Raw genomic sequence first — 27964 nt, 5'->3', positions numbered from 1 at the left:
GGCTCATGCTACAGAGCTTTGAAGACTACAGTTGTTTTACAAACACATTCCCCTGCTACAGTCAGGTATACATACGTCCTTCCTGCTGAACCTGACAGTTTACTTTCTACACTCAGTGTTCACCAGCTGTCCCAACACATAGATGTAGGAACAAATGAATGACTATGAAATTTGGTCTAAGTTGTTAAATTATTCACATGACATGGCTAATTATTAATAGTAGATGGGATTAATGTGTGATGAGCCCCTTTATGTTTGTTTTTTTACCAGTTAATTAATTTAATAAATTTTTACTGAGTGCCGGTACATGCTGGGTGTTGTTCTCTATGCTGGGGATACAGCAGTGAGGAAGACACATGAGATACCCTGCCCTCTTGCGGGCTTACATTAAGAAGGGGGAAACCAAAACCAAGCAAGATCCACGTGGAAAAGTCATAGTATGTTAAGAGTGATACAAGCTTAGGAGAAAAATTAAGTACAGAAGGGAGATAGGGATGTGGATAGAAATGAAAATGAGGGCAGTCAGAAAGTCTTTCCTGGAAAGAGGACATGTGATCAAAGGCCCAGAGAAGGTGAAGGAGAGAACCTTGTGCATATCTGGGAAGAGAAGATGCCAGCGTGAGGAACAGCAGTGGGGCAGTTTCCGAGGGTACTCGATGAGAAGGGAATGGCCGAAGTGGGGAGTGAGGAGAGGAAGCCAGGGCATACAGGACTTTGCTAGGATTTGGCTTTACCTGTGAGTGAGACGAGATGCTATTGAAAGTTTTATGTTTGACATTTTATCACGGAAAATTTCAAACATGCAGAGAAGACTGTGATGGATCCCATGTAGCCATCACGCCTGAGAGTTATACTTTGCAACTTTGTTTTATCAATTACCCTCTCCTTGTTCGTTTTTCTCTGGACCAGGCAACATATCATTTACCTTTAAATATATTCTAAGATAAGGGCTTTAAAAAAAAACAATAGCATTATCAAACCTAATAAAATTAACAATAGTTTCTTGATCTTGTCTAATACTTAACCTATATTCAAAATTTCTGATTGTCTCAAAGATGTCTTTCTGTAGATGGTTTGTTTGATTATTCAGATAAGGTCCTCATTATTCAAATAAGGTCCACTTAAGGCATTTGGTTGCTTTGTGTCAAGTCTATGTAAAACTTGCACTTTCCCTCCTTTATAAAATGCCGTGTACTTTCTGAGAAAACTAGGTAGGTGATTTGTCCTTTGTAACTTTCCACATTCTGTATTCATCTAATTGCTGCTGTGTGGTGTCATCTAACTTATTTTTCTGTTCACCTTATTTTCTGAAAACGAGTGGTCATATACAGAGGCTTGATTAGAATTAGGTTCAGATTTTCTGGCAAAGTGCTTCATGACTACTTCCCTTTGCATCACTTTGGGAGGCACTTGATGACTGGTTGTCCTGTTTTAGTGATATTACAATTGAGCAGTGCATTTAGGTTTTGTCTTTATCTATCCATTACACATTTTCTCATAAACTTTTCTTCTAATGAATTTTAGAATCCGTTCATGATCTTTACTTAGATCCATACCACTGAGGATTCCACAATCATGGTTTTCTTAATCCTATTATTTCTTCTTAATTTACTGTCTGGTATTCTTCTGAAAATAATAACCTCCCTTGAGGAATTATTTGATTTTCCAAAAATAGTTTGCGTAAGAAAGACAAAGGGCAAAGGCATTCTGGAATGATATACTAAGTGGCTCCAAAAATCTGCTCCTCCATGAAAGCAATGAGGACATGGGAAAACATTGTCAGAACCACCTTGTTAAAATTATGGAAATTAACCAAAGGCTTGCAACAATGTAAGAAGCATTTATTCAAGAAAAATGGCTGATTTTTGGCTACAAGCTTTGTGGTGTTTTAATTTGTCCTATTTCCAAGCCCCTCTCCTGCCTCTCGTCTTCCTGGTAGTCCTTAAAACCACAGCCTCAGAATGATGCTAGCTGTGAAAACCAGCAGCCTAGCAAGTCACTGGAGGGGACAAGACAGAAGCAGAATTCCCCAAAAAGCCCTCCTTCCAGAGAATTCTCACTATTTGACCAATATGGTAGCTCCTTGGAAAAGGCCTAGTAACAGGGCTTATCTTTATTTCAATTGACTCAGAGCTGACTCAATGAGAAAAGCCCTATTCCAGGTCATCTGTGGATGCCAATAGGTGACTTTTTAAGAATAGTAGTTGCTAGTTAACTGAGGAAGCAATATCAGTAGCAATACCAACAAAACTGAAGCTGGAAAAAGAAATTAAAGTGAAAATTTAGGAAGTGATATGTCCATAAGGGCTCAGGAAAGCTCTGACATATTCCTTGAAATCCATAGGCCTCACACATATGCAGGGCTGTACACAAGCCAAGGGAAGACCTGAGATGGCCCTAATCCCTGGCTGACCTTGAGGCTCTGTGTGAGTGGGAAGCGAAGGCTAAGGCAGAGTTTTAAACTTTCAAAATGTTGAACGAACTGACACACCTATTGATCCCTTCAGCAAGGGATGGATACATACTCTAAAATAGAGAGGTACAGAATTTGGGGTAGAATTTTGGAAATAATGCTAATAGGAATATTCTCAACATTGAGATTTTAAAATAATACCATATATTTTTTAGTTTCCTTCCTCCCTACCACCCTTCATTTCCTTCCTTCCTTCCTTCTTCCCTCCTTCCCTCCTTTCCTTCTTTCCTTCCTTCCTTCCTTCCTCTCTCCCTCCTTCCCTTCCTTCCTGTTTCTTTAGGTTGAAAATCAAAGGTGATGCTATGTGAAGAGATAGATTCAAAAACACAGACTGATCCTATAAGGACATACAGTTTTCTACTCAAGCTAAATTGTATTATTATTTAGTACAGTGTTGGATATCTACCAGTTTAAATTAAATATCTAGTGGAGAAGAAAATTATACTTCTCATATGTTCATACTTTTTCTCTTTTCACTTTATTCAGAGGAGAATTAAGAATTAGATGTGTGTGTGTGTGTGTGTGTGTGTGTGTGTGTGTTTATTTTCCTTTTGGCTAGAACCATGATTTCTTTTTTAAACTCAGAGCTTGAATGCCTCTAGATGGAACTTTGGCTCCCCCATTTTATGACTTGGCCACAATCTTCTAATCTTGCACACTTGACATTTTAATCTTGCTTTTTACCTGGGCCTTAATCTCCTCAGGCTGCTATTTCTGTCCCTTGACTTTTCCAGCTCTAGTTCTATAGTTTCTCCATAGGTAACATGTTTTACACCTACAGCTTGGTCAACTGCCTGTACAGTGACAAGTCTTAGTGCTGAATCTTCCCCCTAGACCACTCCAGCTCTAGGCTCATATTTCTAACTTTGTGCTAGAGGCTCCAACCCAGATAATCACAGAGCACCGCAAATAATGTACATCTTAAGCTGAATTTATCGTTTCATCCACAAAGGCATTTCCTTGCCTCTCTTCCATTTAAGAGTATCACTGTCACCCTTCTGCCCTGGCCGGGGAGCTAAGAAGCACTCTCAAATGGAAAACATCTGACACTCCTTCTGATATGATCTAAATATATTTAAATTATGTCCTTCTTTTCTCCATCTCCCACAATTCAAGTTTAGACAGGCAGCACTTACAGGTCCTAGATATTTCATTCTTCCTTTTATCTTTCCTAAATCTCTCTATGTGTCTGTTCTAGGGTATATGGACAAATCATCCTCTTTATGTTAACTTTGCACTCCTTCTGAGTTGTTCTAATGATTCCATTGATCCTTAAGCCTGGGCCTGTGGTGTGGGCACTGGGGAGGAAAGGGCAGATGTATCTTTCACCAAAGTTCTCTGACTCTGTGATGTTGAGGTCCACTGGAGATAAAGTTTGCCTTTAGACATGAAGCAGTAGGTGTGAAAGAAGTAGGAAAATAGCTTTATTGAAAAGTTTTATTACCTTTTCCAACTTTCCAGTTATTACTCCCAAATCTTGGTTTCTGAAAATACTCAAGGTCCTGAACTTTGATTTCAAATTTTGAGAATTAAAGTTATGAGACTTCAGCATTTCCATATCCCTATGCCTGGTAACAACCTTTACAAAGTTTTCTGTCTCCAGAAGACTATCTAGTGAATTAAACAGATCTAAGCCAGAAAATCATATATCTTTTATCTTATTCTATTTTGAGCTGTGACTATAAAAGTATCTTGTAATATAAAACACCTTTGCTAGGGAGAATTATTTACCTTCAGTTGTATAGCAACCCACGTAGCACACAACAGTGCAGAGTGTTTTCAGCTACCTATTATAGTACAGCTTAGAGATGACACTATTTATACTTAATTCATATCAAAACCTTAGTTCTTTATAAACAGGATTTGTAACAGAAGGTAACATATTCTGAGTCACCAAGGGAGAAATGAGTTACTCACCACATCTTTGTTATCTTCTGTGTTTTGCTTTGTATGACCAGTTGACCACTATGCATGTCACAAACAACTCCAAGATGGTGAAGAAGAACAAATAGTTTGAAAGGATTTTACCGGCTCTCTGTTTTCAAAAAGAAAATGTACATTACTTACAGATCTTTATGTGTTAACACTTTAAAAATAATAAAGGTATAATAAAACTGCAGGAAGATGAAAAAGAGAAGAGAAAACTACTCAATATGTCTCCCACCCTCAACAACTATGGTTACACATATACATATTTATCATGATGATAACTGATAATTATTGGATGATTTTAAGCTGATAAATTTCACCACATGGATAATGAGAATCACTGTGCTTTCCTGTTTGTTGTTGTTGTAGATAAAGTCAGTACATTTTCATTGAGGCTGATGAACTTCTGGAGAAGATGGAATTGGGGCAGTCTTGAGGTTCAGTGTTATAGAACTTATTAAATTGAGAAATGTTTAAAATTAGACCTGCTGATAGAAAAGGGCCATGAAGAGGAATTGACAGTGAAGGAAGAGGAGGTTTGGATTTGTGACCTAGGCTCAACACAAGGGCTTATGTGTCCTGGGGAGTAGATGGTTTCCTCCTGGGATTGTGTCTCTGAATTTAAGGCCCAGTAGATCCATATCCTTGCAGGTCAGTTGGGTTGGAGACAAGAATATAGAATCTGTAATTTTGGAAATCTAAGCCTGAAGGACCCAAAGCACTTTGTGACAAGGCCACCATGGGCTATTGGGATCAATTTTCAATACTGACACCATTTAATAATAACTGAAGCCATGGCTGTGGAAATGGTGGGCATGCTGGTGGACTGTTGAGGTGCTCTAGGATTCTCAACTAGAGGTTTGGCATCAATATTGAATTTTAGGCTTCCAATATTCTTGAATAACTTGAGAGGGTAAACCTCAACAGGAAGATCTTAGACTTCTTGCTAATATGAACATTGGTGGTTCAAGAGATGAATAGGAAAAATGAAAAAGTTAATCTAGTAAAATAGGACATTCCTATTGTGCAAATATAACCTTAAGTAATATCTAAAGATTCATACTTATTTAAAATTTCACTTTAAGGCATCCTTCAGGGTATGTGTTATACAATATTAGCATCCCCTACAGCAATAAGATGGCTCTTTGATGAGCCATTTAATAAATTTCTTTTAGGGCTCAATTTTGTGCAATGAAGTAACTTGGAATTTAGACCATCCTTGATTAGATGTAATTCTGCAAGTAAACAGCCCTGTGACCCTGAACAAGTAACAACATTTCTCAGGTTGTTTCTTTACTGAATTAGAGCCATAAATCATCCCCTGAGGAAGTCTGCAGTCCCAGCTACTGTGAAATCACTTTCAAAGCTATGCAGAAATAAGAAAAATTCGCCAAAATGCAAACTAACGTATGCTTTGGAACTAGCTCATTAACCAAGAGTTCAAGATGTTGAAATAAGGAGAGCTTGCTGAATTAGGCTAGGAATTTAAAAACAGGCAACATCTAATGGGCTCAGTTCAGAAAAGTTGGTTTCCAGGTCTTGGTCAAAGGCCCAGCTATTCTGACCTCTGTCAAGCCCTGGACAGGTAGGATACAGCAGAAGGACAGGAATTCGCAGAGAAGGCTTGGAACCGATGGCTTCAATTTCTACACAGCTTGTTAGGACTGGCTCTCTTCTTCCTGCCCTCCTAGCTCCTTCTCCTCCCCACACTAACAAACCTATGTAGATCAAACCACAGTCCCACATGCACAGAAACATGGGTATACCCTGATACTGAAACACAAACATGGACACACTTAAACTCACACCAAGCTGCTGACAGACAGACAGACACAAAGCAGGTAATGCAACAATGTCCATATAGTTACGTGCAGACAGAACTGAGTGCACCTGCATTCCAAATTACATGCATGTACAGAGTTCCGCTTTATTCTGTCTGTAGACTATAGCCCTGATATTGAATGTAAATCCCTGGGTATTACATGTACATAAGGATGTTATTTCTGTCATTGAAGAGCAAATCCTGCTATAATAAACTTGATCTGTTAAGGCCTGAGAAAACTGGCCTCAGAGATGAAGGTACCTGGGAAGAACTGAGATACTTCTCATAAAAATATCTTGGCTACAAGGTGGGGCTGGGATTAAATACAATGCTGTCACTCAAAGTACATTTATTAATATTTGTAATACATTCCATGTGGTTACTTGAGGTTTTGGGTGGTCCCAGGTTTAGGAATATAACCTGTAGTTTGAGCTGTGTTTATAGCAGGTGCAAGTGCCAAAGAGTAAACTAATGATGACAGTCACCTCTATATCTCGCATAGTACTTACTTTGATCAATCACAAGAGGTTTTAAAATGCAATTCTAAATTTGCAATGAACTTCTCATAGAAACCTGGTACTTACATGTGGCCAAATAGGTTTGTTCATTAAACCAAATAATACAAACTCAACTGCTAATAACATCAGACCAATCACTGAAGTGCAGGCACTTACAATGTTCAGTGCTATAGAATAGGTCACCTGGAATAAAGAAAAAGAATCACCTGGTCATTGGAAGTTATCCACAGGCATCACCAGCAAGTATATTCAAGTAGATTTATATGAATTCGGATCTTTCCGAATGGTAAGGTCATTCAAAGGACTGTCAGAACTGCAGATTTTTCAGGATACCAATAAGACTGAGCAGTTTTGGAGAACATAAAACTTCTGATGCAGCATTCATGTGTTTATTCCGTCACTGACAAATAATAATTATTATTAATATGCTTTTTTTGACAAAGAATTATTGAATATCTATTCTGTACCATGCCAGAGTGGATAAAGAAGTAGAAAAGAAATGGGCTCTCCATTCAAGGATATTTCAGGCTAATGAGGAAGACAAACAAGTGCATGCTAAATGTGAATAGAACGTTAAAAAAGAAAAGGCTAACAATATAGGCAAATGCAGAGTGCCACTCAGGGTCAGATTATCAGAGAGCTAATATTCCAAGAGTTTGCTGTGGTGCATTTTAAAGTTCAAAAAGAGGAGTTGAGGGAATTTTATTGGAGAGACAGGTGTTACCTAATCCTAGAGATTTAAGATTTTATCCTGAAGGACAGTGAGGAATTACATCACTGGAGGTGGCTACTCTGTCTTCAGCCACCCTCTTGTCAGACTGTGTACTCCAGACAATGCATGTGTGAACTGTTGCTGCACAATTACAGTCTGCCTATATATGAGGTCAGAGAGGTGACAAGCCAGATGATACTGCTGTCAGAGAAATCCTTCTCTCATCCTTATTTCCGTGTTCTCATTTGCACAAGTGAAATTATTTCTACCTTATATGAATTAGATAATGACTATGAACACTTAAATTAGTGGATTCTGAAAACTGTTTTACTAGTTAGATCATGTGTTTGTCTCAATTGTTGTTCATTGTTAGACAATGACCTCAGTTTATTCTTTTGGAACAAATCTGCTTAAAAAAAGACAATCACATTGAAATAAAATGTTCATTGATTCATCTTTATAACCTAAACATCTGAAATTATTATTTAGTTATTATTGTTGTAGTATATAAATATAATTCAGTCTTTAAAAAGGATGTATTGATGAATTTTTAATTATCCGAACAAATGATTATGCCCCAATAATAAAGTTTTATTTAGAAAAAGAGCCCCTTTTGCTGTAGAAATGTATCTATATGGCTACTAGAAGCAGGTGTCTTCTTTGCAGCATGGGGATTACTGGCAAAGGCTAGCCTGTTTTCTTCCCTAATTTTTAAAATTTGTTTATTTATTTAATTTGTTTTTTCTTTTTAAATATTTTTGTTTTTTAAAATTTTTAAGTGAAAAAAGTGGGTGGAGGGCTGCAAGTGACAAAGTATCCTTTTTTATGGGTGAGTTGTATCCCATTACATGTATATATACCTCATCTCCATTATCTATGCAACTATTGATGTGCACTTGGGATGTTTCCATATCTTGGTAATTATAAGTAATGTTGCTGTTAAAAGCGAGGTGTATGTATCTTTTTTAGTTAATTCTCATTTTGTGGTTGGCTTTATTCCTTTGATGACTATGCAAGTTTAGAAAGCTGAAGCTCTAAATGTTCTTGGAAACAATGAACAGTACATATATGTAAATTAAAAAATATATGTGAAGTAAAAAAAAATGATCTATCAAGCCATGAAAAACATAGAAGAAATTTAAAAGACATATTACTAAATGAAAGAAGCCAGTCTGAAAAGGCTACAGCTGTACGATTCTAACCAAATGAGGTTCTGGAAAAGGCACAGTTACAGAAACAATAAAAAGATCGTGGTTTCCAGGGGTTTGGGGAAAGGGAGGGAGGAATGAATAGGTGGAGCACAAGGGATTTTTAGAGCAGTGAAATTATTCTGTATGATACTATAGTGGTGGCTACATGTCATTGTGCATTTGTCAAAATCCATAGAATGTACAACATCAAGAGTGAGCCCTAATGTAAACTACAGACTTTGGCTGATAACAACGTGCCCATGTTGGTTCATCGATTGTACCAAATACGCCACACTGATGAGGGGTGTTGAGGGTAGGGGAGTATGTATGTGTGGGTGGGGAGGGCTGTGTGTGAACTCTGCATTTTCTGTTCAATTCTGCTGTAAACCTGAAACTGCTCTAAAAATAATAAAGTCTGTTAAAATATTTTTGCTTTTTAAAAATTTTTAAAAACATTTTAAAATTTATGTTTATTTTTTTTTCCTTTTATTTATTTTGGCAAAGGCTAGTCTGAATAAGACAAACAGAGCACTTGTGCTGGTTCCTGTTTTAGGCTGGGCTGGTGTTGGAGTGCACTGTCAGAAGAGAGTTAAGGCGTGGAGGAACAGGAACATTCAAACTGTGGGAAAGTAATATGGCTCAACTGCATTTGAAAACAGTTTGATAATTCCTTAGAAAGTTAAAATATACATGTACTATATGACTCAAATATTTACCCAAGAGAAATGAAAGCATACGTCTATACAAAGGCTTGTTTGCGAACGCTTACAGTAGCTTAATTGGTAAGAGCTCAAAACTGCAAACAGTGCGAATTTCATCAACAGGTGAATGAGTAAAGAAATTGTGATATAGCCATACAATGGAATATGACTTAGAAATAAGCAGGAATTAATTATTGGTACTCATGGATGAATTTCAAAATAATCATGCTTAATAAAAGCAGCCAGACCAGAAAGTATATACCATATGATTACATTTATATAAAACTCTCAAAAATATGTGATTATATTTATGTAAAATTCTAGAAAATGAAAACTAATCTACAGTGACAAGAAGCAGGTAAGTGGTTGCCTGGAGAGGAGGAAGTGTGCGGAGGGTTTGGAAGAGGGGATTACAAAGGACAGAAAATTTTGGGGATGATGGTTATAGCCACTTAACTGTGTTAATGATTTATCAAACTCTATACTTTAAATATGTGTAGTTTGTTATTTACTGTATATCAGTTATACCTCAATAAGGCAGTTAAGAAATAAAGTAGAGCATGAAGAGGCCCTATGTGAAAGCCAGATATGGTGATAAAGAGGTGTGAGGCATGGGATCAGCTACTCCCCATGACCCTGCCATCTACTACAAAGTGTTTTCATTTTAGCAACATTTAAATACAGAATATATAAATAATAGTTAAGAAATAGTTTTATTACATCTGCTGAAAATTATTAACTATTAACCTTCATTAAAAAGTTCTAGGCTTTTTTTTTAAACTTTTTTTTATTGATTTATAATAATTTTACAATGTTGTGTCAAATTCCAGTGTTCAGCACAATTTTTTAGTCATTCATGGACATATGCATACTCATTGTCACATTTTTTTCTCTGTGAGTTATCATAACATTTTGTGTATATTTCCCTGTGCTATACAGTGTAATCTTATTTATCTATTCTACAATTTTGAAATCCCAGTCTATCCCTTCCCACCCTCCACCCCCCTGGCAACCACAAGTCTGCATTCTCTGTCTATGAGTATATTTCTGTCCTGTATTTATGCTTTCTTTTTGTTTGTTTGTTTTTGTTTTTTAAATTCCACATATGAGCGATCTCATATGGTATTTTTCTTTCTCTTTCTGGCTTAATTCAGTTAGAATGACATTCTCCAGGAGCATCCATGTTACTGCAAATGGCATTATGTTGTCGATTTTTATGGCTGAGTAGTATTCCATTGTATAAATATACCACATCTTCTTTATCCAGTCACCTGTTGATGGACATTTAGGCTGTTTCCATGTTTTGGCTTTTGTAAATAGTGCTGCTATGAACATTGAGGTGCAGGTGTCATCCTGAAGTAGGGTTCCTTCTGGATACAAGCCCAGGAGTGGGATTCCTGGGTCATATGGTAAGTCTATTCCTAGTTTTTTGAGGAATCTCCACACTGTTTTCCATAGTGGCTGCACCAAACTGCATTCCCACCAGCAGTGTAGGAGGGTTCCCCTTTCTCCACAGCCTCTCCAGCATTTGTCATTTGTGGATTTTTGAATGACGGCCATTCTGACTGGTGTGAGGTGATACCTCATTGCAGTTTTGATTTGCATTTCTCTGATAATTAGTGATATTGAGCATTTTTTCATGTGCCTTTTGATCATTTGTACGTCTTCCTTGGAAAATTGCTTGTTTAGGTTCTAGGCTTTTTTTAAAACTACTAAAATATTGCAGATAAAGTCTTCCCAACTCTAGTCCAATTTCAGGTTTTGGCTATTATGAATGAAACTGCTGTAAACATTTGTGTGCAAGTTTTTGACATGTTTTCATTCTGAGATAATTACCTATGAAAGGATTGTTGATTCACATCATAAGGTGTATATTTTTACAAGTTGATTGTGTAATATTACACTTCCAACAGCAATAGGAAGGGCCTAGTTGTTCTGTAGACTTGTCAATTTGTCGTGTACATAGGCTTTTTCATCTTTGTCACTCTGGTGAGGATGAAGGGATTATCTCTTGCAGTTTTCATTTGTATTTCCTTAATTACCAATGATGTTGAGCAACTTCTCTTTTGTTTATTCATCATGCATAGATTTTCTTCGTGAAGAATCTGCTCAAACCTTTGGCCATTTTAATTGGGTTGTTTGTCTTCTTTCTACTGAGCTATAAGGATTTGTTTTACATACTTTGGGTGCAAGTCCTTTATCAGATACATCAGTTTTATATATTTTCTCCCAGTCTGTGGCTTGTCTTTAATTTTTTTTGATAATTTCTTTTAAAAAGCAGAAGAAGGTTTTAATTTTGATATTCAGTTTATCAGCCTTTTCTCTTTCATGAGTTATGCTTTTTATGTCCTTTCTAAGAAGTCTTCACTTATCCCCAGGTCACAGAGAATTTTTTTTCTATTACTTTCAGAAATTTTACAATTTTAGTTTAATGGTTAGATTTATGATCCATTTCAAACTAATCTGTGTATGGTATGAGGTAGAAGACAATATATGGAATATATATTTCATAAATACATTTAGTTGCTCCAGTGCCATTTCTCCAAATGACCATTCATTCCCTACTGAATTACATTGGTGCTTCTGTCAAAAATGAATTGACCAAGTATCTGTGACAAGACATATATACACATATATACACAGAATTAAATATATATGTGTGTGTCTTGTCTTGACTGTGGTATAGTAAGCCTTGAAATTTAAGTAATGTTAATCCTATACTTTTTTCTTTTTGGCTATTTTCATACAGATTTTGAAATCAACTTACCACTATCTAGAAAAAAGTCTTTTCAGGATTTTTACTGGTATTGAATTGAGTCTATAAAATGATTTGAGGAAAGACTGACATCTTAAAAATGTTTGTCTTTCCATCAGTGAACATACCTATTTATTTAGATATTATTCAATTTTTCTCTGCAACTTTTTACAGTTTTCCATGTAGAAGTCTTGAATATTTCACTAGCCTTTAGGGGAAATATTTTCTGAGTGTTTGTGTGTGTGTGTGTGTGTGCAATTGTAATTGGTAGTTTTAAAATTTTCATCTCCATAGTAAACCTATATTCTGCAAATGTCAATAAATTCTTATTAGTTGAAGGTTTTTTTTTTTTTGTAGACTACTTTGGATGTTTTACGATGTCTGTGAATAAAACAAGCATTACTTCTAACTTTTCAAACATTATGCCTTCAGTAGCTTCTTGACCTACTACACTGAACAAGAACTTCTGTACAATACTAAATAAATATAGTAATATGATGGTGCAATGTTTCTGATCTTAGAGGAAACATTCAGTCTTTCACCATTAAGTATCATATTAATTATAGTTTTGTTTTGTAGGTACCCTTTAGCAGGTTTAGGGAGTTCCCTTTCATGAGTAGTTTGATAAGAATTTTAAAAAATCAAGTGTGTTTTCTTTATCTTTAATTACCCTAAGATGTTCAATTACACTGATTTTTTAATGTTGGACCAAGCTTGCATTCCTGCAATATATTCTACTTCATTATGATTTTTAAAATATATTAACAAATATGATTGATAATATTTTAAGCATTTTGGCATCAGCACTCATGATGGTACTGGTATTTTATTTTTCTTTTCTTTTAAAGTCCTTGCCAAATTTTGGTGACAGGGTTAGGCTGGACTCCAAAATATCAGTGGGGAATGTTCTTTCTCCTATGTTTTCTGAAATATTTTGTGAACCAGATGGTATTATTTGTTCATCAAATCCTTAATAAATTTACCATTTAAGTCATGTGTGCCTGGAGTTTTCTTCATGGAAGGATTTTAAATGATTAATATTCCTTTAACAGACAGATACAGGGATATTCAGTTTTCTATTTCATCTTGTTTCTGTTTTGGTAAGTTGTGTTTTCTACAATTTATTGGCATAACATTGCTGGTTTTTTCTGGGGAGGGGGGGCGGATCGTAAAATGTTTATTTTTCAACCAAATATTTGGAAGTACAGAAAGTTTAAATCATTTGATAAAAATCTGACAGCATATCAAATCACAAACCCAGAACTGAAACCCAGATACATCACTCTTAAGTAAGTGTTCCTTCTACTACCGTGAGCCCAAAGTGATCTAATAATGTCATTTTTATATTTGAAGAACCTCATAGCTGTCAATAAGTAGCACACATATTTTACAAACTGAAATTTTAAAATGTTACAGTTTCATTGTTATAATTCTCCATTTATTACTAGTTAACATGGTGGTTCAAGAATAATCCACTACTTTTACCCAAAGTACGTAATTATTTGATTAGGACCTAACAGAGTAGTTCACTAAAGGTGAAATAAAAGGAGTGATAAGCATCAGTTGAAGTATTCATGCTCTGTCATACGTTGATATGTTGATCAATGATATATACATTTTTATTTTTAAGATTATAAAATATTTATTTGAAAAAATATGTCTACTCAGAGCTGGGGAAAGTGCCTCAAAGTAGGCACTATTATGGCATAATGCTGTTCACAGCATTTCCTTGTTACTTCTTCCGTGTCTCCAGTATCTGTAGTGATATTTCTTCTTGCATTCCTGATATTGGTTAGCTTGTGTTTTTTCTTACTGTTTTCTTGATCGGTCTTACCAGGGGTTTGTCAATTTTATTTCTGCTTTCAGAGAACAAGTTTTTCTTATTGTCTATTTTACTGACATCTATTCGTATTTTTATTACTTATTACCCTCTATTTACTTTGTGTCAAACATGCTCTTTATTTTTTAGCTTTTTAAGTTGCAAATTTAAACGATTAGACTTTAAACCTTTCCCCTTTTTAAAAATATACTTTTAAAGCTGTAATCATCCCTCAGGCATTGCTTTAATTGTGTCTCAAAAATATTGATATGTAATGTTATCATTCATTTCAGAATATTTTCTAATTTATCTTATGATTTCTTTTTAGCCATGGGTTGGTTATTCATTAAAAGGGATGTATAACTTCCAACTATTTGGATAACTTCTTGGACATGTTACGATTGATTTTAATATAATTCTATTTCCTTATGTTAACCTATTCTGTAATATTTCAGTCCTCCCAGGTGGCTGCAGGACCATCCTTTTCATGGCTACCACGCCAATGAACTGGGGATTGAGTGGGAATGGAAATCGCTCCAGGTTACAACATTACGGATCTCTCTGCGTTTTCTGAGATTCAATAGTATCTCCTGGATGGACAATTTTGTTTTCACTTTTACTCTGGTTAATTTCCAGTGCTTCAAAACCATTAATCTTACTTGTTTTGCTGGTGTTTTTCTTGTTCTTGTGGAAGAATGACCTCAGGGAATTGCCTATGCCACCATCCCAGAAGTCAATACTTTCACAGTATTCCTAATTACTCTAATTTCTCATCTTTTCATTTCACTGCCTGTCGACATAACACCCCATACTCTCTAAAAGAAATTAACATAATCCAGGCTCTTTACAATATCTCATACACATTGTCCATCATACAATCAAAAGTTCCCAGAAATGTGAAGGAAGAAGAAAAGAGGCAATAACAGATACTGGGGCATTTAAAGACAACCAAATCTGCATCGATAACCAACATTTTAATTTGCATTAAGTAATTTATCATCTAGAAACTTAACTCCATGATTAACTTCATACATCGTGAATTACTTTTATGGCCAATTAAATATAACAAAGATTTCAGTAACTGGAGTGTACTCTTTTTCTTTTGATACCAATTCAGTAGAAACTTAAACTTCTTATATTTTAAAAATGTATTCTCCAAGAATTTGGATAAGCTTTAGGGACTCAGAGATAATGCCACCTTCTTATGGACTCTCCTTCGTTTGGCAAATAAAACTCATCTCTAGAGTTACTACAGACATTCTGACTTACCAAGAACCTTGTACGCCTCTTCTCTAAGAATATTGTACTGACCCCTGAGAGGATATACTGGAAACAAAAATCACATTTATTAATACCTAGTCATTATGTTTACACATAGTGACATTCCAGAGAATTCTGGAATGCTATAACACGAAGAATATCATCTTATAATTAAAATACTGGCTTGCTTATTAACTCTGTCTCCTCAACTAAGAAAGTGAGGTCTATGAAAGTAGATGCATTTTTCAATCTTCCCTGGACTTCCTATATGTCTTGTTCATTGTTTTAGTCAAGTCCCTATAGCAGTTCTTACAAATAGTGGCTGTCCTATGTATTTCCTTACTGAATGAATGAAAAGACAATTAAACAACATAATTCATTTTAGAAATGAAGTCAGATGTGTGAAAAGCGCTTTCAGTAGATTCCATGTGTTCTGATTTACTTTGTCAGAGTACATCTTCAACTAATTCCCAGACGATAGAGACCATAAAAAAAATCATCCCATGAAATACCAATCAAGACCCTTTCAGGTTTATTTGGTGTGTGTGTGAGTGTGTGTGTAAAACTGATTCCAAAATTTATATGAGAAAGTGATGCAAGGATGGCCAAGATAATCTTGAAGAAGAACTAGTCTGTAAGATGCAGCATACTGATATTAAAACTTATTTAAAGACACAGTGGTTAAAACACTGTAATACCAGCACAATTATAGAAAAATAGGTTCAGAAGTGGATTCAACCCTAACCACACTTGATTCATAGAAGCAGGAGAATCTCCTTTCCAATAAATGACACTTTTGAAAAATCCATATTTTAAAAACATATTTGACCCCTAATGCATATCATAAACAAAAATAAATTCCAGGTACATTGGAAATCTAAATGCAAAAGGTAAAACAATTAATTTTCTAGTATATAATATAAAAATAACTTCCTGATCTTAGAGCAGGAAAAGATTAGTTAAATTGAATATAAACTACCCAAAAAGGGAAATTACTACATTGGATGACACTGAAATTAAGAAATTATTTAATCAAAAGACACACTTAAGAGAGAAAAGGCAAGCCACAGAATGGAAATGATGTTTAGAACACAAAGGCTTGTGTCCAGAATATATAAAGAATTATAGCAAATTAATTACCAAAAAGAGAGACAACCCAATTAAAAAATGTAAAGAAACGTGTGTAGGTACTTAAACAAGATGTCAAAATAGCCAATAAACAAATAAAAAGCTTCTATAACTCATAGCATCAAAGCAATGCATACTAAAGCTACAAATTAAAAGCACTAAACAGAGTGGCTGCAATTAAGAAGACTGACAATACAAAGTACTGCCAAGGATACAGAATGACAGTAATTCTCATTACCTGCAAACTGATAAAATTACTTGGGGAAAGTATAGCATTATATACTGAAGTTGAGTATGTGCATAACCTAAGACCTCGCAATTTCATTTCTGTATAGATACCTAAAAGCTAAATCTGTCCATGTGCAATTAAAGGCATACACAAGAAAGTTATGAACAGCCCAAAGTGGGAGCACTGTAGTACTTCCAACTGGAAGCAACCCAAACTTGCACTCACTAAACAAACTATAGTAGATTAATACAATGGGATATTCTCTGTACCCCCATTATTCTTCTAATCTCCTTTTTGCCACTCTTGCTCTTTCTCACTCTGCTTCATAAACTGGCCATACTTCCTGAGGAACAATGCAGGAACACCAGACTTTGAAGGCTTTGTTCTGGATGTTTCCTGTCCTAGAACGTTCTCTCTCCACATTTGGCCAAATGTTCACTTTTTCAAGTCTTTGTTCAAATGTCACTGTGGTAGTGTGAATTATTGGTGACAATTTTTTATTTCCAGGTAATAACATTATACTTTTATACCCTTGCTATGGTCTCGTGGTGGTTGGACTATGCTTCTCTGCCCCTCAGCTTGAGACTTTGCCATTTTACTTGCTTTGGCTGGGACATTAGTGGGCATAAGCTAAGCAAAGGCTCGAAATGTTCTTGTGTGATTAGTCTTGCCCTCTTTTGTTCTCGCCTTTCATTGTGAGAAGAATATGCCTTTCGTAGCCACTAGTTTAAGGAGAGTGAGATAGCTACATATGGAATAGATCTGTACCTGACCTGTAGCTTGAAAACAAGCCTGGCTAGTCCCAGTCTAGATCAGCTGAACCTCTGCCGACTTAACAGACGCATGAGTAAGAAATAAACACTCGTAGTTGTACGCCACTGGGTTTTGTGGGGGTTAGTTACATAACATAATAACAGATTACCAGCAGTAACTTTTTCAATGAGGCCTACGTAAACCATTCAATTAAAAATAACCCATATCCCGTTGATATTCCCAGGAATTCCATTCTGTCTTAACCTACCCAACTTTTTCTTTTTCACTTCCACAGCTTCATCATCTTCTAACATACTACACCCTCCTGGAATAAAGCTCCATAAGGGCTTGGGTCTTTGTTTTGTTTACTGATATATTTCATGCACCTAGGACAGGCACCTGGCACATAATGGGTACTCAGTAAGTACTAGTTGAATGACTCAATGTCAAATGTATTATTATTATTATTATTATTATTATTATTATTATTATTATTACTATTATTGAGTTTCCCTCAGGATTTTGTGGGGACAATGGCATATCACTCACCATACTGTCAGACATAATAAAATTTACTTTAGAAATCTCTGTTTGATTCTACCAAATGTTTCTTGGACCAATACTACAAAAAGATTTCATCTTTCTGTCCCTGTGCAAGTTCTATATATCCCAGCATTTCCATGGCAGTTCTCTCATTTTGCTTGCTCCATTGGAAAAATAAATGCCCTATGGGCAGTGGAACAGTCTCCACCATTTTCTGTTTTCCCAGAATGCCCCTTGTGCATCTTACCATTGTTTCCCATATCAAAGAGAGTAAGAATAAAAAGTGGATCTTTAACAAAATACACTCTCATTATAGAAGAATATTACTGGTAAGAATCTAAGTCTTTAAAAATTTTTTGTTTCATTTTTCATTTTCTTTTATTTATTTATTTATTTTTAGAGGAGGTACTGGGGATTGAACCCAGGACCTTGTGCATGCTAAGCATGTGCTCTACCACTTGAGCTATACCCTCCCTCTAAGAATTTAAGTTTTTTCCATATTGATACATGCCTCTTTAACTAGATATAAGAATGAGTTCCTTGAAAACATGGATGGTGCATTTTTGGTGTTCTATCTCTGGCATGCTACTGGGCTCAGAAACAGTCATTACATGTAATAAATAAATTAATTAATAACAATCAAGAAGTAAATTATTTACTCACAATTAAAGCTGACCAAAATGGATATCTTGTTATTACTGCAACAGGAACATACAGTTTTCCAAATGCTGAAATTTGTGTGACTAACAGATATACCCAGAGCAGTCCCAGGGAGTGAAGAAGCAGACCATTCATTACCTGTACAGCCTGGGAGAAAAGAACACCATTAATTATTTACTACTCTTCCAGTCCAAACTTTGAAAGGAACACACATCAAGAAAAAGCCGAGGTGAAGAGGGAAGGTGACAATCTAATAGAATTTCAGGATTTTCTTTTTAATTTTTTAAAATTATTTTTATTTTTTTCAGGATTTTCAACATTTAACTCATATGAGAAGGGTTTGTTATTATTTCAGATACAATGACTATTTACATGTCCAATAAAGGTTTATCAGAGAGCCTGTTTATCTACTTGGTTCAAGAGGTCATAAGGCATGAGCCTTGGAACCCTGAAAGAATTGATCTTCTTCCATACTCATGACTCCTTATGCAGTCAACAGTCCTTACCTGCAGATACAGCTCTTATGTTTCACAGGCTACTACACTTGGGACTTCTGGCTGTACTCGCCTTTCTCTCATCTTCCCCAAACTGGGATTTGGATTTTGATTCCTTTTGGTCTCCCCACCCCCATGCCCACCCCTAACTGACTTATATCAAAGTTCTGGGCCCTTTATAAACAAGAGTTAAAGAAAGATACTAAACTCTTGGGTTACCTGGTTTTCTATAGCTTTTCCTAGGGACCATTTAGGGATTGTAGATAATTTCTGCCCACTGAAGCCAGGCCAACCATGATAGTTCCTGAGCCAAAGGAGAAGGATAATTCTACAGCTTGCTGTGTAGAGCTCCCTAACATCTCGCTGTAGGGCCTTTCAGTTGGTTTTCAGATAGATGTTTCTCAGGTGTATCTCCTACCACAGCTGAATAAGCCACTCCTCCCTGCTCCTGTTCATCCCCCAAACATAGGAGTTAAGCTTGAAAAAACTGAAGGAGTTATATTGGACTTCAGAGCCTAGAATCTCTTTCCTTACTGCAACTCATATTACCACGATGCCTGGGGACACCGACATCCTTTTTCTCACAGGTGCTCTTAAATAGGATAACTTCAACTGGAAGTTTGCAATAGGCTTCTGTTCTGGTATGTGATTATCAGGAGAGCCAAGAAGTGGCTAGTTGGTGGGATACTTCTCTCACTTGGAGAGTACCCTGACCTCTAGGCAACACAAAACTACATATTTAGTGGCACTTTCGACGGGCTATGGCAGAGAGGAGGCAACACTGGAGTAGATTGGACTTCCTCCACTACTCCAATGGTGTAGAGTTTTAGCTCCTTGCTGCACTTGGAATACACTGACTTTCTCTAAAGTATGAGTTTAGAAGATTGCAGGATTTAAAAAAATTTTTATTTTAAATAATTATATATTTACAGGAATTTGCGAAAATAGTACAGAGAGGCCCTACTCTTATCATTATTATTGACTCCTGCTTGCTTTGAGTTTTTTGCTCTTCTTTTTCTAGTTTTTCTAGGTGGGAGTTTACAATACTTGACAGTTTTCTTGTTTTCAAATGTAAATATTCAGTGCTATAACTTTTGATATGTTGTATTTTCAGTATCATTTCATTGATTTTTTTAAAAAGCTTCCTCTTTGATCCATTAATTATTTAGAAGTATGTTAGTTTTCAAATGTTCAGAGTTTTTATTAAATTATCTTTCTCCAGTTGATTTCTGGTTTGATTTATTGTGGCCAGAGAACACACTCTATTGCTTGAGGTTTGTTTTATGGCCCATGATACTGTCTGTTTGGTTAATGTCCTATGAGCACATGAAAAGAATGTGTATTCTGCTGTTGGGTGGAGGATATTCAAAGCTTTCCACTAAGATCAGGTAAAAGGCAAGGGTGTCCCCTCTCACCACTCTATCCAACATCATACTGGAAGTTTTACAATAAGACAAAGAAAATCCAAAAAATTGACAGAAAAACTCCGGGGACTAATAAGTGATGATAGCAAGACTGCAGGATACAAAGTTAATATAAAAAGGCAGTTTCTTTCCTATACACTGGCAATGAACAAATGGAATTTGAAATTAAAAACACAATACCATTTCCATTAGCACTTAAACAAATGTAATACTTAGGTATAAATCTAACAAAATCTACAAAACTCTGACAAATCAAAGGAGAGCTAAGTAAATTGAGAGATAGTCTATCTTCATGGGTTCAATACTGTCAAGATGTCAGTTCTTCCCAACTTGATCTATAGATTCAAGGCAATTCCAATAAAAATCCCAGCAAGTTATTTTGTGGCTGTCAACAAAATGATTCTAAAGTTTATATGGAGAGGATAATAACACAGAATCCCTAACACAATACTGAAGGAGTAGAATAAATTCAGGCTACTAGACTTTAAGACTTAGTATGAAACTGTAGTAGTAAAGACAGTGTGATTTTGGCAAAAAAGTAGGCAATAAATCAATGGAACAGAATATAGAGAGTCCAGAAACAGACCCACACAAATACAGTCAACAGATCTTTCACAAAGGAGCAAAGACGAGTCAATGGAGCAAAGTTAGTCTTTTCAACAAATGGTGCTGGAGCTAATGACATACACATGGAAAAAAAAAATGAATCTAGACATAGAACTTATACCCTTCATAAAAATTAACTCAAATGGGATCACAGGCTTAATGTAAAACATCAAATTATACAACTTGTAGAAGATAACAAAGGTGAAAACCTAGATGAATTAGGTATGATGATGACTTTTTAGCTACAACACCAAAGGTATGGTCCATGAAAGAAATAATTGATAAGCTGGACTTTATTAAAATTAAAAACTTCTGCTCTATAAAAGACAATGTCAAGAGAATGAAAAGACAAGCCACGACTGGGAGTAAGTATTTGCAAAAGACATATCTGTAAAAGGACTATTACCCAGAATATACAAAGAATACTAAAAACTCAACAATAAGAACAGAAACAACCCAATTGAAAAATAAGCAGAAGATCTGAAGAGACATCTCACCAAGGAAGATAAACAGATGGTCTATTAGCATAATAGGGAATCTAACCCCCACCCAGTAGTAACAAGGCTGTGCCCCTATGCCCTTTCCTGCACAGTATCAGAGAAGATTTGCTGAAAAAGATTATTTAAGTAATATATTTTTAATTGTACTAAAATACACATGACATAAAATTTACCATCAAAATCATTTTTAAGTTCAGGGGCATTAAGTACACCTACATTGTTGTGCCACCATCCCAGTATCCATCCATTCCCTACTCAGCTGCCATTGACATTGGCAGGTTGGGTGGGGAGAGGGTCACCTTAGGGTTTCCCACTAGGTGACACCACTGTGGCTGGTTGGGGTAGGGTCACCACTTTATTGGTCCCCCATGTGTCGTATACTGACACTGGGGAGGCTGGCATAGGGTGCTCATTCTGCTGAGAGATGATGAAAGTCTCAGCCTCCCACTTAGCTGCCTCTGGTACAACCCTGGGGAGAGGGAAGGATGCCTTGTCATAGCCAGGTGATGGTGGAAGTCCAGGTTCCCACATGGCCTTTGTTTATGGAGGTGGGGGCCATAGTTTTTCCTATGGTGTTTGGTTAGAGTAGGGGGATGATGTCAAGAACATAGTGCCATTATGATCTTTGTCCACAAATCTCTATGATCTGCAGCTTCTCCTGAATATAGTTCCCACAATCTGACCATCTTATTACCATGTTATCATCAGCTCAGCTTGAAATAATATATAGATGCCAAAAAGGAATTTTATATCCATTTCCAGACTCAGAGTATATTTTATGGGTGTATGACTAGGTTATAGTGGTTTTGTGTTATTAAAATGTAGTTGATAGATTCATAATTTTGGCTTTAACTTTAGCCTGACATATAGTTGATATATATGTTCAGGTGGCATGTGGGAAATGCAGATATTTTTACAGAACCATTTCAGAGCACTTTCATTACCTTTCATTTGGGAAGTTCCTAATAGAGGTGGTTAAAGTCTTCTTTTTATATTTAGAAATTGCAACACCATAGTTATTTATTTGGTCAAGTAGCATTTAGTTCTTACCCCCAACACTCTTGTTTCCTCTCTTATCCACAGACGATTTTGTGGCATTTTTCACTAGGATACAATAGAAAATGAGAAGATAAATGTTTCTTTTCTATAGGAAAATATGGAGACAAATCAATATTAATCATATTCTTGTGTAAAATACGTAAAATTGAGGGAAATCTAATTCTAGAGCTGCTAATTCTTCACCGTTTCACAGTCCCTTGAAAGACGTTTTTCATCAAACCATCAATATTACTATCTTGAAAAATCCAATAATTAGTTCTCAAACAGTTTTGTTTGTTTGCCGACCTTAAATTGGATTGTAGTGAATAGTACATAACGGTTGCCCCAATCCATCCATCCCTCTAGAAATCACCCATATTCCCACATTTACAGGGTCAGAAAAATTGGATTCTGTCTATGATTTATTCTCTTACTCCATGTTGTTTCTTTCCAATTGAAGTCTGGTGCAGGGGCACCTGGCTGGCAGAACCCGTGTCATATGCCTACATCAGCTGCACAGGATGCTATAAAGTGCTATACAGTCTACTTTTTAATGGTGGGTGTCAAAGTCAGCGACCTATGAAAATGTAGGAAAGGTATTCAGTAGATGAGACAATTAAAGCTCACAGATAGCTGTCATTAAAATTGTGGATAACCTTTGGGATTTCTGTATAACTCATATCAGTCATCCCTAGACTCCATATTTAATATCCATGAGGACTTATCCTTAATCCCAGCTAGCTGGGCCAAAGGTGAACATCTAACTCAAGGTGGGTTCATAATATACTCATCTCCAGGTTGTTTGGACTGATGTCTTGATGGGGAGACACAAGGCCTTAGGAGCACTGGCATTACCATGCTCTGCCCCAATGGATAGAGTTGTAGAGAAAGCGAGTTTTGAGAGTGAAAAAGTAGGGAGGACGCCCAGAGAAAAGGAGAGATGGGAAGTAGCAGAGCTTGCTGACTTTCTGATGGGTGTCAATTTTCTAGTTCCAATTTCTTTTGGAAACCTGGCTAACTTCTTGCCCTTACATTATGTAAACATATCTGTTCACAACAAATATGTCTTCATTTTGCTAAAACTAGTAAGAGATAATTTTTGTTTCTTGCAACCAAAAAGTCTTTTTTAAAAAATCACCGTGTCTTCTAACTTTGCTCACATGGCAATGTACTCTAATAATCTACTCTCCTGAATCTCCAATGCCTGATTACTATTTTTTTTCCCCTTCAACCTCTTATCTATAGCCATGTCTGAAATCTAAGGCTTTGTCTCTAAACTCTTCACTAATAAACTTTTCCTTCCATTGACACGAACTCTTAAGGTCTGAGTTCTCTAAATTGCCCTGTTGATGCTTGAAACTGAGAAAACGTAGAAAGGTATAGAGGAAAAAGCCAAATTTGAGTTCAAATCTTATCCTTACCCATATCATTTATTCTTTCAAAGGGTGTTTCCTCAGCCACAAAAATCCTGTAGGGCTAAAATGGGGAGCAGATAAGAGAAACTGGTAGACAATTGAAACTCAAGAACTAGCGTTGGGAATGCCTGCCTTCAGCGTGGTCCACACCGACCGTGGGGCCCTACATCCTCTTTATCACAGGGCCAGAGGGGCGTGATCTCACAGGTGGTGCCCTTAGTTCCGGGCCTTTCTGCTCCGGAAGTCCTTGCAGCAGCACTTGCTGGGTGGGCCCTGCTGCCTTGGTGGTCTCCCTCATCGCCCCTCACGGGGTTCCAACGCCACAGTTGTGGCCAAGAGTGCAGCTTCCGGGGTGACCGTGAGTGAGGACCCCCGCGCAGGTGTGGTGGAGGCCTCGAAGCTCTGCTGGAATCTGTAGGTTCCCAGGACACACAGATAGGGAACGAGATGTTGGGGGAGGGAGTTGACATAGACAAACCCTTTGCTGCCTGTGATGGCATCACACTCTGACCTCGCTTGTTAGCATCACAATCTGGGCCACACCTGGTTCCCTGGCTGCCTCTGCAGAGACGTGCCCATCAAACACATGCCCCCTCTCCACTCTTCTGCTAAGTTAGTCCTTATGGATCACACAGGCTCAGAGATCCTCTCTGGGGAATAAGCAGACACCTGTACACCCTCAGCCCCTTCACAGGAAACTTCCTGTACCTCCTTGGCCTGAAAAGCCTAGCTTTCCTTTGACGGCAGTAATTTTCCAAGCACTTGCTCACTCTTTGGAACCAGGAGTCCTGGGATAAGGGGAACGATGAATACATTTTCTGTGAATTCTGCAGAAACTTCAAGATCCACACTGTCCGATTCAGCAGCCATTGAACCACATGTGATAATTAAGCATTTTAAATTAGTCTGAATTGACATGTTAAGTGTAAAATGCACACTAAAATTTGAAGACTCGATATGATAAAAAGAATGTAAAATATATGTATATTTTTGACATATTGCGTTTATGAAATACATTATTAAAATGAATTTAACCTGTTTCTGTTTACCTTCTTAATGTGGCTACTGGAACATTTAAAATTACACACACTGAAAAAGAATAAGAAAACGATATATGTATGTTCCTGTATGACTGAAGCATTGTACGCCAGAAATTGACACAACATTGTAAACTGACTACACTTCAATAAAATATATACATATATAACATAAAAAAATAAATAAAATTACACACGTAGCTCATATATATTTCTATGGGATAGAGCTGTTTCAGATCTTTCCACTCTCCTATAAACTTCTCCCCTCTTTCAGCTCGTCTCATCTTCTTCTTATCTCGTTTCTATATTTACATAAAATCCTAACAACTTAATAAGGCCCAAAAGGCACTTTTTGGCAAAGATAAGTGCGCTGGCTCCATCTGTCTTTCCGGCTTCATCCTTAATCACCTTCCTTTTTGATCAGTGAGTTCTAGCCGCATCATCCTCAAACCAGCCAATTCCTGCCTCTTCTCAGGATTTTGTTCCATTTCCTCTACTTGGGGCACATGTCTTCTGACTTGGAAAATGTCTGGCTTCATTTCTTCCTGCTAGTTTCAACCTAAAAGTCACCTTAGAAAAGCATTTATTTCCTATCTAAAATAATTCCAACTATCCACCCCACCTCTCTGCCCATCATCTGGTTTATTTCCTAAAAAGCACTTTCTAATTCCATACTTCCTAAAATTCTCTTGCCAGCTCATTAAAAAAAAAGTGTGTATCGTTTATCTTCTCCTTCAGCTCCATCAGAGTAGGGGTCTTGTCTGCCTTGTTTATACCCAGGGTCTAAAACAAGGTTGGTTGCCTAAATGTATGCTAAATGAGCACAAGCAATAAAGATTGATTGTATATATAACAACATAGGAATATTTGATTTTTTAGTCAAATTTAGTACATATGTGGTTGGGTAGTGTTAGTAACTATGTTTAAGTGTTACTGTAAATTAGAGAGATTAGAAATAAATGATTAAAGCTAATTTAAGTAATTATGGTTAAAGTGCTTGCTTTTTCACCACCGTCTGTCTTTCCCTCTAGTTCCCAACATTTGACTCTCAGCTATTGTGTCCTCCTTGTGGACTCCTTTCCTTGGCCTTATGTTTTGATCTTAAATGATATTCTTTCCTAGGGTCCTTTCTATTTTCACTCTTGTCAGAAATCACAATTAGAAAGACCCTCGGACTAAACAAGTTCAGTTACAAACTTTAAGGGGTTTTGTTTATTTGACTAATTTTGTGATTTTTTTTTAAACTCTGATTTTAAGGGCATTTAGATAGGGCCTGGGTTCTTTAAGACACCACCTGGCCACTACTTTGTGACAATTCATGCCTGGTTTCTTGTGGACATTTGATTGCTCGTCTGGGCTTTCTCGATGGGAAATGCCATTTGTATATATGGAGTGCACTACAATTTTATAAATAACTTCCAAACCTCAATTACCACCTTAGAATTCTCTACCGAATTCTTTGTCTCATATTTCCAACTTCCTAGTAAATGTTTCTAGGAAGCACCTCAGGTAAAAAAACAATCCAATCTGAATCAATCATTTTCCTATAAAGTGTTTCTTTTTCCTCTCTTCCAGTTAATAGCATCACCAACCAGCTAACTGCCCAAACCCCAGCACTGATGCCACTTGCAAATATAACCATTCTCCAAATCCTTTTATTTTCCATATACATTTCAGAATTTTCCTCCTGGTCTTCATCCCCCACTATTCTAGCTGTGGTGTGCATCAGCTCTCCTCTAGAAAACTGCGGTAATTGTCTAACCTAGACAACCCGCTTTTAGTGTAACAGCTACCTCAGTTTCATCCTCCACGTTCCAGCTACAAGGAACTAACCCCAAATCTCATCATGATTCTACTTATTGTATTCCCTCCCACAGTACTCCATCACTGACTGGCTGAAATTCTCATTCAAGTGCTAACTCCCCTTGTTCACCCATACAGCCTCATTCCCCACCTTCTCTCCATAGGCACCGTGGTTCATCTTCATCAAACTACTTGCTCTTCTACAAATATACCACGCTTTTTTCCTTTGGTCAGAGTAGGTCAGGTTACCATTGCAATGTAAAGTCATTCTGATTAAATCTCTATTTTTGAATGAATCTGATTAAGTCCCTAAGTAGGGAGAGACAATTATCAGACATTAGAACTTTTTTTGGTGTTCGGGTAGCATTAATCTATTTTCCTTTTTCGTTCAATTTCAGAGGCTGGCACTTAATTTTTAATGGCTGAAAACATTTTGTTTTCTTAAGATGTGTGGGTTTAATGTCAGTTCAGATAGTTTGAATTCTTGAAAATCTGCAGTATTGCCAAATTATTTCTGTATTTTTTTCTCCTGCCGTATCGTTTCTTCCACTGAACTGTTTCTTTGGAAAGTTTTTTCATATTGCAGTTACTATAATCTTTATTAATGAATATCCCTTTTATCTGACACATTTAGTATTAGTAAAGCTGAAAAGTCTTAGGCCTAATTTGGTAAATGAGTGTGATTTTCTGTTCTTCCAGCCTAAACCTCATACCTAAAAGTACCTTGTAATTTTATTTCTTCACATAATGTTAACTCCTTGTGTTTACATTCTGTCTTTTCTCAATCATTTGTGCTTGTATTAATATGAATAGATATCAAAGTTGGAGCTGCTATTAGTCTATTCCCATGAAAACCAGGATTAGAAAAACAGGATTATCTGGGCACCTCTGGTTTAACCCAGACATACATGCAGTACCTGAAAATAGGCCCCTATTGTCATCTGGTTCCTAATCCTTTCCTGATTGCCAAAGTCCCAACCCTCAGCACTTCCACTACCCCAAATCTTCCTTCAGTTCCAGTGCTCTCAGGTGCCAGAATCTGCTTTCATAAATTCCTGAACCTCCATACTCTTTTGGAACAAAGGTACGCTCTCTCTGTTGGACACTAGTATTGCCTTTGGATTGCTCCTTAAGTGTGGGCATTTGACAGTTGAG

At 36.6% G+C, this 27964-nt stretch overlaps 1 protein-coding gene across 1 annotated transcript in view; it reads right to left on the bottom strand.

Moving 5' to 3' along the window:
* Window positions 1–24267, bottom strand: part of LOC140698882 (uncharacterized) — a 41966-nt gene extending 17699 nt beyond the window's left edge. Inside the window, exons 1-2 of the mRNA XM_072970730.1 lie at window positions 24175–24267; window positions 23976–24030 (exon numbers count right to left, since the gene is read on the bottom strand). Of these exons, the coding sequence (XP_072826831.1) occupies window positions 23976–24030; window positions 24175–24267 (148 nt within the window). The remainder of the gene's footprint in view (window positions 1–23975; window positions 24031–24174) is intronic.
* Between the last annotated feature and the right edge of the window lie 3697 nt (window positions 24268–27964).

Source organism: Vicugna pacos, chromosome 10 (assembly GCF_048564905.1).
Source record: "Vicugna pacos chromosome 10, VicPac4, whole genome shotgun sequence".
NCBI classification, from domain to species: Eukaryota; Metazoa; Chordata; class Mammalia; order Artiodactyla; family Camelidae; genus Vicugna; species Vicugna pacos.
The sequence above is the reverse complement of the archived record's forward strand: the minus strand, read 5'-3'. Positions and strand labels throughout refer to the sequence as shown.